The sequence below is a fragment of the Strix uralensis genome, chromosome 2, assembly GCF_047716275.1.
Source record: "Strix uralensis isolate ZFMK-TIS-50842 chromosome 2, bStrUra1, whole genome shotgun sequence".
Taxonomy (NCBI): domain Eukaryota; kingdom Metazoa; phylum Chordata; class Aves; order Strigiformes; family Strigidae; genus Strix; species Strix uralensis.
Window position 1 is genome coordinate 114,280,266 of NC_133973.1, and position 12,122 is coordinate 114,292,387.

At 42.6% G+C, this 12,122-nt stretch overlaps 1 protein-coding gene across 4 annotated transcripts in view; it reads right to left on the reverse strand.

Moving 5' to 3' along the window:
* The window catches only part of MTUS2 (microtubule associated scaffold protein 2), a 324,610-nt gene that overhangs the window by 91,351 nt on the left and 221,137 nt on the right, over nucleotides 1-12,122 (reverse strand). For all 4 annotated transcript variants that reach the window (XM_074859877.1, XM_074859879.1, XM_074859876.1 and 1 more), the window contains one exon: nucleotides 2,696-2,857. In XM_074859877.1, coding sequence (XP_074715978.1) covers nucleotides 2,696-2,857 — 162 coding nt within the window. The remainder of the gene's footprint in view (nucleotides 1-2,695; nucleotides 2,858-12,122) is intronic.

Below are 12,122 nucleotides of genomic sequence, written 5' to 3' on the forward strand. Positions count from 1 at the left end.
CACTCTGTTGAATAAGAGCCAGACTGGATAAGGCTGGTAACTTACTTAAAATTCTTCATTTTGGAATCTGAATTGTTAGATTTAATTTGAACTTGATGGAATTTCTATACTCTTATTTAAGCTCTTCCTTTCTTTAATCCTTACTATTCTGTACAGACAAACACAACCCTTTACTCAAGACCATGAACTGGCCTATCCAAACTGTCTCTCTACAGGAAAATGCTGAGTGGAAAAGGTCTGATTTGTCTTTCTGCATAATGTTCTCTCTAAACAGGCAGATATGAAGCTACAATATTTTAGGGACAGAAGTAGAAAAGTATTTAAAAATTAAAAATCAAACCTAAAGGAGAATCTTAGGAGAGAGGGGACAATAGAAATGGGAAAACAATAAGGTGGTGGGAAAGTAGGGAAAAATTCATGAAAGTGGAGCTAGGGGTTGTTTCTGTGAGAAAACATGTAGAGCCATGAAAACTGCAGGAGTATAGAAAGATTCAGGCACATGCAGGTTCTTGCGGTTCCAAGGTTCCAGCTTACTAGTAACAATAGAAAAGCTCTCTGAAAAATGTGCTGGCTTTGGAGAGTAACTTTGTGTCAGATCATCTGTGGAACAAATCCAGGTACTGTTTAGGTCAAATAAATTAATATTTCACTACTGTCACACAAACACAGTGGAGTATGTTTCACCCACTACAATTCTATGTTACACCTCCTGCACCCCATTGTCTTAGTGATCTATGAGGTGCTTTCCAGGAATATAAATCTTGAAACCCTATTATTCCTTCCCCTCCACATTAGAAAATGCAATATTGACCTTGGTAGCCACATACAAAAGTTCAATGACCAGTTTAGGCACAGTCTTCTCACCAGTAGGTTCCTCCAATAATGGTTTTTAAAATGACTGTTGTTTTTAAATGTTCACTAATATTCCTTTCCCTTAAGGGACTTGGAGGATCTCCTGGGGCATGAGGAAGTAGGAATGAACCCGGGGAGACACAGAGACTGTGGTGTGCAACAGCTTGCTATGGTTAGAGCAGTATCTCTTGGGCACTGAGGAACTTCTGTGTCTTTCATGAGGCTCCTCGGGGGACTCTTGAGATCTTGGCCAAAGGATGTCCAGGGGCCATGGCAGTGCAGAAAGGTAAGTTCTGGGGCCACATTAGACAGAAAGGAAATGGGTCAAACAGGAGCTGGTACAGGGTAGGGGAACATTGTCCATTAGTGGGTAGGAAAGTGTTTGAAGCCTCCTGGGGTGAGGAGATGTCATCTGTAACCAGGAGAGGGGGTTTCTACAGCCATGTTTTTAAACTTATTTTATAATTATGACCAATAATCACAGTGACCCTGCTTGCAAGTCACAATGAACAGCACTACCTCATCCATTACACTCAAAATTGAGTATCTACATTGCCAGCGCTGAGTGTGTAACACATGTTCACTGTTGCAGGTACCCTCATCTCCTCCCACTGAGTGGGCAGGCAGATAGGTCAGTGTTAGCAGCCCTCAAGGGCAGACAGCATGAACTGGTCCTTAATTTTGCAAAAGTGATGAGTTCTACCCCTACATCCTTGCTGAGGGGCACCTGGAGTTCATACACTGTGTCCAAATGCCAGGCTAGAGAAGGGGCAGCATGAGACAAGTGTGAGCAGGAGATGATGGAGAGATGCACATGTTTTTCAACAAAAACCACATTTGACAGAAAACTAAACTTTCCTGTGTGAGACACTACAAATTATTGCTGGCTCATTTGAGACATAGCTGGATCAAGATGAAGGAGGGCTTAGGTAAGGAAAGAATTTGGAAACAAGACTAGGGTTTTTTTTTCTATTTACTTGCCTCCTTCTCCCTCTCTGAGTGAAAACATCACAAATTGCTTAAACTTAGAGGGCAATATGCTCATCCTTGCAAGCATACTGAGCAATGAATTACGGAATCACAGAATCATCTAGGTTGGAAAAGACCTTGAAGATCATCCAGTCCAACCATTAACCTAACACTGACCATTCTCAACTACACCATATCCCTAAGCGCTATGTCAACGCAACTCTTAAACACCCCCAGGGATGGGGACTCCACCACCTCCCTGGGCAGCCCATTCCAATGCCCAACAACCCATTCCGTAAAGAAATGCTTCCTAATATCTAGTCTAAACCTTCCCTGGCGCAACTTGAGGCCATTACCTCTTGTCCTATCACTTGTTACTTGGTTAAAGAGACTCTTCCCCAGCTCTCTGCAACCTCCTTTCAGGTAGTTGTAGAGGTCGATGAGGTCTCCCCTCAGCCTCCTCTTCTCCAGACTAAACAACCCCAGTTCCCTCAGCCGCTCCTCGTTATGACATGTGCTCCAGACCCTTCACCATCACAATTATCTGCTCAATGAAATGCTTTGGTCTCTAAAGCAATGCAATGTTTTCAAAAAGCTGTTTGGTGAGAACCAATAACACATATACTAAATCTCTGGCATGTGTAGTTAGGGACACTAAATGCCTTCAACTTCAGACACAGTTCACAAAATGAGATTATAGCTGTGTTGTTGACTGTGTTTCAAACAGACTACAGCAAATAGAGTTCAAATCAGCACACTGGCAGTGTGCCCAAGGATGGCATGAAAATTAGTTGAGTAAGTAGTAAAATAGCATTATAATAAGGTTTCTGCATTTTTTGGCCTAATACAGGTGGTTCAGATTTGGAGCACTTACCAGCAGGTGCTGTAGCAGTTTTTGGTGCTGGAAGTAAGCTCCTGCGTGGAGTTGCTGTGTTGCTTGATACCTGCGTCGTGCCCTTGCTGCTTCCCTTGGGGACATCTTTAGAAGGTGCAGATGCCTTAGGAGTAGTTTGTTCTTCATTTCCAAAGCTGGAACCTGCAGGACACCAAATTTGCTCTAATTATAAGTTCATAAAAAATGTATGTGAACTGTGGCATACAGACTGAGCTTGTATCAGCAATTATAATCTACAAAGACATATTCTCATTGCAACTTGGGCTAAGACATGGACTTTCTCCAGTACAAATGGTTATGTAGAAATAAAGAGTTCCCAACAACTTACTTAAATGCTAAGTCTTGGCAGCTGTTGGAATCTGACTCCAACAGGAACTTAACACCTGCTTTTAGTCTAGCTCCATAAAGGTATCTGGTTGCAAGGCTCATAAAGAAACCAAGGAATTTCTAAATATCTGGGTGGATGAGTCATTTTTGACTTTGTGGCTGCTTCAGGAGCGACCCTACACTTGGGAATTGATGGTTGTCAGAGTAAAGGGGAATAGCAGGGATCAGTGGTGCAAGGCACCAAATTCACCCACCCAGGAGGGATTTCCCACAAACAATCCTTCAGACCACACTCAGACATTTGAATAATAAGATGAAAAACAACAAAAAATTTTCTGCCTTTATTCTCACATCCACTTCAATCATATTCTCATAATGAATCTCAGGTTGCCAAGGTTTCCAGTTTATATTGACCTCTTTCAAAACCTCTAATGGGTTTGGTCTCCTCCTGCATTTGCCATCTAGAGAATACTGACATCCGAGGCTCCTTGTAGATATAAGGAAATCAATATTTTCTTAACATTTGAAAAAGGCAAAGTTGGAGTGTCTTCTTTATCTATTGAGTGTAAAGCCTAAGAGGAGCAAAAGATTACAGAACATCTAGACTTCAATGTTTGCAGAAGGATGAACATTTTGTTTGAAAAAATGAGTGGAGATAGTGGCAAGAAATACATAGAATTTCAGTAAAGGGCTATAATTTTTATTTCCATTATTTTAAAAAGTTACAATACAATACTGTTTAGGTACTGTCTGCAGGAAAATGATAACATTATTTTAATAATTGGTATGTCCAAGTCTCCAGTATTTTTAAGATGTAGGCTTCTTAAATGTGCAGAAGTAAAGGAGACATTTTTTTTTGCTTTTCTTACTGAAAATACGCTAGGAAAAAAGTGCAGGTTGGAAAACAAAATCCTTTTTTCTGATAAAAGAATATTCCTTTTGGCTCTGACAAAACAGCTTTAAGTTTTGCCGTGTCTTTAAGGCTGCTTGCATATAAGTCTTAAAGTGCATATCTGCAGTACACGTAGACTTCTACAAACACATTTGACCTTTGTTCAAACAATAAGCCACATTAAAAATTCAAACAAAACAGTATACTGTACTTTACACAGGAACAGAAAAACCTGAAGCATTTGTCATCTTTACACTGCTGTGCACACAACAACACCTCAGCACATCAGGTCATTGTTTTATAACCAGACTACATGGATTTTTCACCTGTGTAACAAACATTTAAGATTATGTGCTGAATTATCTGCTGACAGAACGTTGCTGACTTCAGTAAAGTCACATCAGCAGAAAATCTGACTGAGCCTGGCCCAGTCTCCTCTGCAGCTGTTCACGAGGACATCTTACCAGGTGTCAGGGGATGTTACAGCTTGTGTGCCCGTTTCAACCTGTTCGCAGCATACTCCTGAAGTTATCCCTGAAGTTGTCTCAGATATGTCCTCACACAGTTGGTTTGGGTAGCACCGCTTGTAGAAAATTTTAAAATTTTTTTAGTTTAAAAGTTTCAATTGTAGAAACACTAACCCTGATGAGGAAATTATTCCTATTATTTTCAGAAAAAATGACGTTCAAGTGCTCTTTAACAGAAACCCTTTATTCTCTATTGTGAAATGTATTATATGGAGAATGTTTCAACTCACAAATCTGGCCAAATGGAAACAATCCCTGTACTGAAGCATGAGGTGTCCAGGGGAGTTACATAACCTCTTACTAAAAAAAAAAATAGTTAAAAAGCTTTTCTAGGTATTGAAAATGAAGTGCCACCAGCTACAAACACTTTTAATGTCTAAAACACAGCATAAGAAGTCTGCTAATTAGAGAAATGAGTGGGTGGGAAAGCTGACAAACACAGCCTCATCAGGTCCCCTGAAACAGAAACGTGTGGTGTCTGGAGAGAGCTGGCTGTGCACCTCGTGCTGTGGCTGGACAAACCCCTTCAGGAGAAACAAAGCAAAGGAAAAAAGCAATTCAGCTTTTGATCTTTTAATAAGAAATGGACTCAGGAAGACAAGCTGCATTGCAGTACTGTGTGTGTGTGGCAAGGGGTTGGAGGCTGCAGGGGTGTCCTGTGTCAGGACGGGACGGGGCTGCCCTGTACCAGACACAACCAGCTCCACCTAGCTCCAGCCGGCTCCAATGGACCCACCACAGGGCACAGCCTGGCCTGTCAGCCATGCTAGAGGCACCTCTGGGAAAATATATTTAAGAAAGGGCAAAACACTGCCCTGCAGTGAGGAATGAGGAAAAAAGTGTGAGAAACAGCCCTGCAAGCACCAGGGTCAGAGAAGAAGGAGGGCAAGAAGGTGTTCCCCACAGCTCCTGGAGAAGACCGTGGTGAAGCAGGTATTTCCCTGCAGCTTGTGGTGGAGAGGACCACTGTGGAGCAGATATCCACACTGCAGCCCATGGAGGACCCCACGCTGGAGCAAATAGACATGTTCTGAAGGAAGTTGCAGCCTGTGGAGACCCCTCACAGGAGCCGGATCCTGGCAGAAGCTGTGGCCCCTGGAGAGGAGCCCTCGCAGGAGCAGGTTTATCCTGAGGGACTGCAGCCCATGGTAAAGACCCACGCTGGAGCAGGGAAAAGTGTGAGAAGGAAGAAGTTGCAGAGAGGAGCTATTATGGACTGACCACAACTCCTATTCCCTATCCCCCCTGCACTGCTTGATGGGGAGGTGGGATGGAGGAGGTAGAGGAGTTGGGAAGGAAGAAGTGAAGTTGACCCTGGGAAAAACGGGTGGGGGGGAAGAAGCTGTTTTAGTTTTTTTGTCTTTCTTTGTCACCATTCAACTCTATTTTAATTGGAAATATATTAAATAGTTTTCCCCAAGGCAAGTCTGTTTTGCCTGTGACAGCAATTGGTAAGTGATGTCCTTGTCTTTATCTCTACCCATGAGCTTTTTAATTGTATTTTCTTCCCTGTCCTGTTGAGGAGAGGTAGTGAGTAAGCAGCTGGGTGGGTGTCTGGCAGCCATCCAAGGTCAATTTGCCACAATAGCAATATCAATATATCCAGGATTTGCTGAGATAAGGTCAATGTTTAACATAAGAGACAATATCTCCCACTTTGCTCTTCACTCAGAGATTAAGTTCAGAAAAGGACAGTGGCGTACAACACATACATATATAATATGCCTTAAAATGCAAATGTTTGCTGCTTCCATGGATATCACTAGGGCAGCACCTAGTTCCACAGGAGCAGGGCAAGGTGAGCTCCACTTTGCTACACACGGTGCTGGATTCCACTTTTCAAATAGCATTCAAAGAAGAAATGAAATTAAAGATCCAGGAAATTCCTCATGATCTAAGAGGAAAATAAAGGTTTTCATTTACTTGGAGGAATTCACTTCTTGAAGGAAAATTAGAAAGATTATTCATCAGGTGGTACTTGTCAGCCCATCATGAGGTAATGCCTTCCACTATTATCTGCAGCAGGTGAGTCAGTAGCATCTGCCCTCCCAGAATACCAGTTCTTATTTTTCAGTAAAAGCCCATACAGAAACACCAGATGTGCAGTGCATGAACAGTGTCCAGGTGATCACATCCTCTGTTGCATTGTACCTCTTCCCTTCTACTCTTCTATTTTTGCATTCTATTTAAACCAGGGGAGACTCCTTGCTTGCCTTTGAAGCACCTGGCAAGTCATTTGGGTGCTCCTACATAAAACATCCTGTATTTTTGCAGACTGTGCTCTATGAGGAGCAGCACTGCTGACTTTGCAGAAGAGTATTTAACAGACTATCAACAATCCGCTGGAGCTAAAGGCCTTCAGCCTCACTTTTATCATCTTCACCAAGAGCCCCAAGGAATCCTACTCTTCTGCTTGTGAAAAAATTACAGGGAAGAAGAAGAGGTGTTTGAAGACTTGCAACTACTTTGGAGAGTTCCAGCTGCACCCACTCATCCTCTACACTGTTATGCCAGTAAAGACGTGCAGAAGTCAGGGCCGGCAATGTATTTTAGGCTGTGTGTTCAAAGAAAACCATGACCAAAATCCCGCTGGCTCCCAGATGTCTTGAGCCACCCTCTCTCCATATCTGCCACTATCCTCTTCACCATCTGGCTCTGCCCTGCAGCAGCTCACTTCAGGGGCTTCAGAAAGGGAAGGCTCTCTTGTATGTGTCACTAGAAGTTTCTGTCTCTTGCATTTGTTCCTATTCTGGAATTGTTTACAAGATTTATTAGAAAGGATGGAAATACGGTATGATATTACATACGACTGTAAAACCAGCAGGAGCATGAGTGGGGGGAATTCTGCATTTGAGGAGAAATTAATTAAGCCATGTTGTATGGCAGGTCTTGATCTGAGAGGAGACAGCGATAGGAAGGGCTGTGTTCTGGAGCCCCACAGCCGCAGATTTCCCTGCCTGCACTCAAGGGCAATAAAATCTTCTGTTGGAGAACGTGCATCCTTTCTAGAAAAATAGCTTGTCTGACAACACCTACAGGTCTCAGTTTTGCTGAGAATCAGACCCCAAAAGAGTATTAAAGCATGAGTGCAGCTGCTTCTGAACCTCCCTGTCTCGTGGGCTGCTATGTGAAGCCTATCAAAACGGAACGAATTTCCAGCTCTTCATAGCAGGTCAAGCATTTGTGGGCTTGGAGCTGTTAGCTGCCTGCTGCAGCTGTAATTGCACCCAAGACACTGGGAACGTGCCGGCATAGTGAATGTTCACCGAAGCAAAAACATCTACGCGAGGGTAAGAGCAAGCCCTTTCCATTTTAAAGATCCTTAGACACTACTTGACACCAAGTTCAATGACATGAAGGTATGTCTAGTTGTTGCAGCCGCGATCCCACTTAACATTTCTAAAGCACTTTCTAGTCACAGAACTCAATAAGCTTTACAAATAATGAAGGAGTTGAGCTGCTTTCCAAACTCACACAGCAAGGGAATAGCAGAGACAGACAGAGAGAGCAAGCAGGAAAACCTGATGATGAATGAGGCTAGAACAACTTTTTCTCACCTGCAAAACATTGGCATGTATTATTCCTCTGAGTTTTACTAGGCTGTACTTCTGTGCCCCAGTTTTCAAGCATAAATACAAGTACAAAAGGAAACTTAAAATCTCTGCCATGGATAATGATCTGGTAAGGAAAACACTTAAACTACCGTGAATAATCAGACAATATTTAAAACAAAAACCCGCAAGACACACTTTTCACTAAATTGGAACATTTGCCCATCCTTCAATTAATGTCCACTCTTTATTTCTGATTTTTACTTGTGAAGTGGTAAGTAATTTTTACAGGTTGACTACAAGATATACAGCCTGTCAGCTGAGCTTTTTATTTCACTATTTTAAGGGTTACTGTTCAAAGTCCAACACTGTATATTTCAATATAATGTTTCACAGTGTAATTATCGAGACACAATTGAATGTACGGCTCTGTAGCTCAAGCTGAAACAATGCTATTGACCAAGCCGTACAGTGTGATGGTTAGTCCCGAGGGGTTACAACGCTATTACAATGTTATGATAGTGGATGAGGTTACTAGCTGGCTAATTTGTTTTTTTGTCTTTGCCAAGAGCCAGTGCCTGGCATTTCCTGATATAACAGGACAAATGTGCAACAGATCAGGGTCAAGCTGACGACAAGTTTCTTTTCCATCCAGAACAAGAAGATGCTTAAGGATTGATGTTCACACAATGCTTAAACCTAGCTTATTTACCTCGAAGTATTTTTTCCCATTGCATTTTTTTGGCTCAAAGGTGTTTGAGCAATTATCCCCTGTAATATATTTATTTTAGAGGAGGTTTGTGCATGCCCACATCCCTTTATAAATGCTGATTTTTCAGAAGTCTTAGCATTCAGAACTGAAACCTGAATTGTATTTTGAGCATAATAACTTCCACCAAAATATGGAGCCAAACCTGTAGCACCTGTCAGCATAGGAGCCAGCTCTTTGAGCTTTAGATGGCTTTAGGTCTCTGCACTGCAGTTGACAGCCCCTTCATTGCTAGGGAGGGAGTTTGGCACCATCATCAATGCTTAATGACAGCTATGTGATCAGTCACAGTTTTGTACACTAGCACTTACATCTGTAAGAGATTGCTGCACGTCCATCCTTCTCCCCATGCACTCCAGTCCTAAAGCCAAACACCTTTCTCCTGTGACACTTGCTGTCAGACAGTTTTGGCTCCCCAGATCTGGCCATACAGATAGCTGTTGGGACACTTGAAGGGTGGAACCCTACAAAGTCGACCATCACCAGAAGAGCTGCAAAAGCGCCTTTGTGCAGATGCATGGTCAGGCTCTTCCTTCACCTCCAGCTGCGTGTGACTGCTTCTGCAGCCAGAGGCTGGATCCTGCACTTCCAGCTGATCCAGGCAAGCAAAACACAGAGGTGGTGTTTCTGGCAGGGTGGAGGGAAGCATCACCTCTTCAGACTATGCTTTCCTAACTCAACTGGCAGTTGCACTGCCAGGGCAGCACCGGCAACCCTACTCATGTCAGGATGCCCTTGCAGACATGGCCTTTAGTTGAGGCTTGGTCTATCAGACTGTATCTATGCTGCTATGTAAAAGCTGGCTAAATGGTGTAAGCTGGCTCATCCTGACACACTACAGGCTAACTATAGCAGCTTTTCTTAAGAGAGCTAGAGCAGCCCAAACCATAGCCACAGTGTGAAGAACAGGGCAAGGGATCAGGAGCCTGGGCTTAGCCTGGCTTCCAGGCTCTCCCCTGCTCACCAGCACAGCTGGATTTGCAGCCAAGCAGCACCCGCTCAGCTGGGCTGTGTGTGCTCCCGTGCCGTGGCAAAGGAGGTCATTCATCTTAGCCTCACCTGCAACAAAGTGGATTTAAGAGAAGTGGAGATGTTTTACCTCTGTCAAGTCGAACAGAAGCTCCCTCCTTTACATATTTTACTGGTTTTGATGACTCAGAGTTTTAGAAATCTAAATTAATTTTTGTGGCACAGACCCATCTTCAGTGTCCTTCATACATAATAGATAGTAGAAATACAACCTTCTGCTGATACACCTCCTTATATCAATACTAACTTTTTCATTTCACCTGACCAATTACAATGCATATTTTAGGATCCAGGTAAATGGATTTCTTACTTGAGTGGAGTTACATGCTGCTCCCTACTGAAGTGTTACAAACCTCATTGGGCAAGGTGAAAATTTCACCACGAAGTAAAATTTCTATATGTGTTAGTGGGAGTTGCAGACAATTCGCTGACTATGCCACTCTTTGGAATCACATACCACATTTTATTTGGGCTCTTGTGAAATGTTACATCTCTACCAGTCAAGATGAGCATTTCATTAGGTAATAAAATTTCACCATATGTTGTTGGTAGTTTTGCCTACCACTGGCGGATTGTACAGCTGCTTGGCTAGCTGAGCTTGTTTGTATAGCTGGCTAATTAAAGTCCCACAGGGTATAGAGTGAAGACAGCATAGGATTTTGCTGATAAATCATAATGTTTGTCAGAAAGGATAACATAAAGATACTGGAATCTGGCCAAAGATACCTGGACTAGGCAGACATTTTAAAATGGGCCTGAGACATCACTGCGTATCCACCTTCTGAAAGGCCCATCTCTTGGTGCTATTTGAAGCTGAATTGTCAAAGGTCATTCATGACCAAATCTTCCCTCAAACTTTCCACATTCAGTGTATGATTCTGACCACAGTGACAAGAAACATCCCACATCATGAATACTCTGCCAAAGTGTCTTGTGTGGTACCCTGAGGAGCTGAGGCAGTAGGGCTACATACTGGGGAAATGTTTGCTTCTCTAACTGAGAAGAGAGAAACATATCTGCTGTAAGATTCTCCTAGACATGTGGATTAAGATTTCTAACAGACCAGATCAGAGTAACCTGATCTTATTGTATAATTACTGAAGCCTATCAGTTAGTTGTAAGAAGGGCTGGTTCTTAACACCTGAGGTACACTTGAAGGCAAGCAAGTACTCATAGTGCTTTTGGAAGCTCTGCTTGCTGGCACAAGTTAAGAAGAACATATTACATATCAGTTAAACATTTACATTCCTCTCATCAGGTTCATTTTGGGAGAGAAAATAAGTAGCTATATCCAAGCAACAGATTTTTTTAAATCCCGTGTTCAGTATAATTTACTGAAATGAACTGTTATTGAGTTTGTGAGAAATAATGTATTTGATCCCAGTGAGGGCAACTGAAGTGTTGTCTTCAATGCAAGCCAAGTTTGACTTAGGATGAGTGCTTTAGGAAAAATGCTACTCTCTATACTAAGCAAAAAGCACATGAAGTAGAACAGGAACACAGTTTTACTTCAGGTATTTGTCTGACAGAGTCATACGCTGTCTTACAGAGGAGATGGATCAATACAGGTCCAAGGGCCAGTTCTCCCCCTTGTTGCCCAGCAGAGTAGTCCTCCACACCACAGCAATTCCCAGGGACTATAGAGCCGTCAAAGTAACATCAAGCATTGACAACATTTTTGCCAAGAACACATCTATGTTCCGATGCCCCCAGCTGCCAGAATGACCCCAGGGATCACCAGTGGTTGCCTAAAAGTTAGAACCACCAGAAAGAAGATACAGATAATACCCATTTTCTACTAGCACTAAAGCATTAATGGCAGTATCAACCTACTTTGGGGGAAATTTTTCTGGGTAAGAAGATTTTTATGTTCCTGGGTAGTACTTCAGTCCCAGCATCTACATTTCTAGAAACACTAGTTTTGTAACACGACTTGTGTTCATGACCATCTGCTCTAATGGCACCATGCCTACTTCTGAACTGGCATGCCAGTTTTAACAGGGCACAGGCACCCATGAAAGATAGGATTAGAAGTGACATCTGCTCAGTAAGAAGTTCCTCCTGATGGCAAGAAGTGCCAAATTAGAGCCACATGCCTTATTATAAGGAATGACATCTGTTGACACTTATAGCATTATATCATCAACAAATGCCTCTTTCCTGGAATTGCTGCTTCTAATTTGCTTGAGCACTGGCTTGGAGTGCCATATCTGGATGCTTAAAGGGATATAATCCTGGGTAAGTGTTAATGACATTCCAATGGTGTTAATGAATTTCCATCAGATTTAGAAATCCATACTGGATGCTGCAG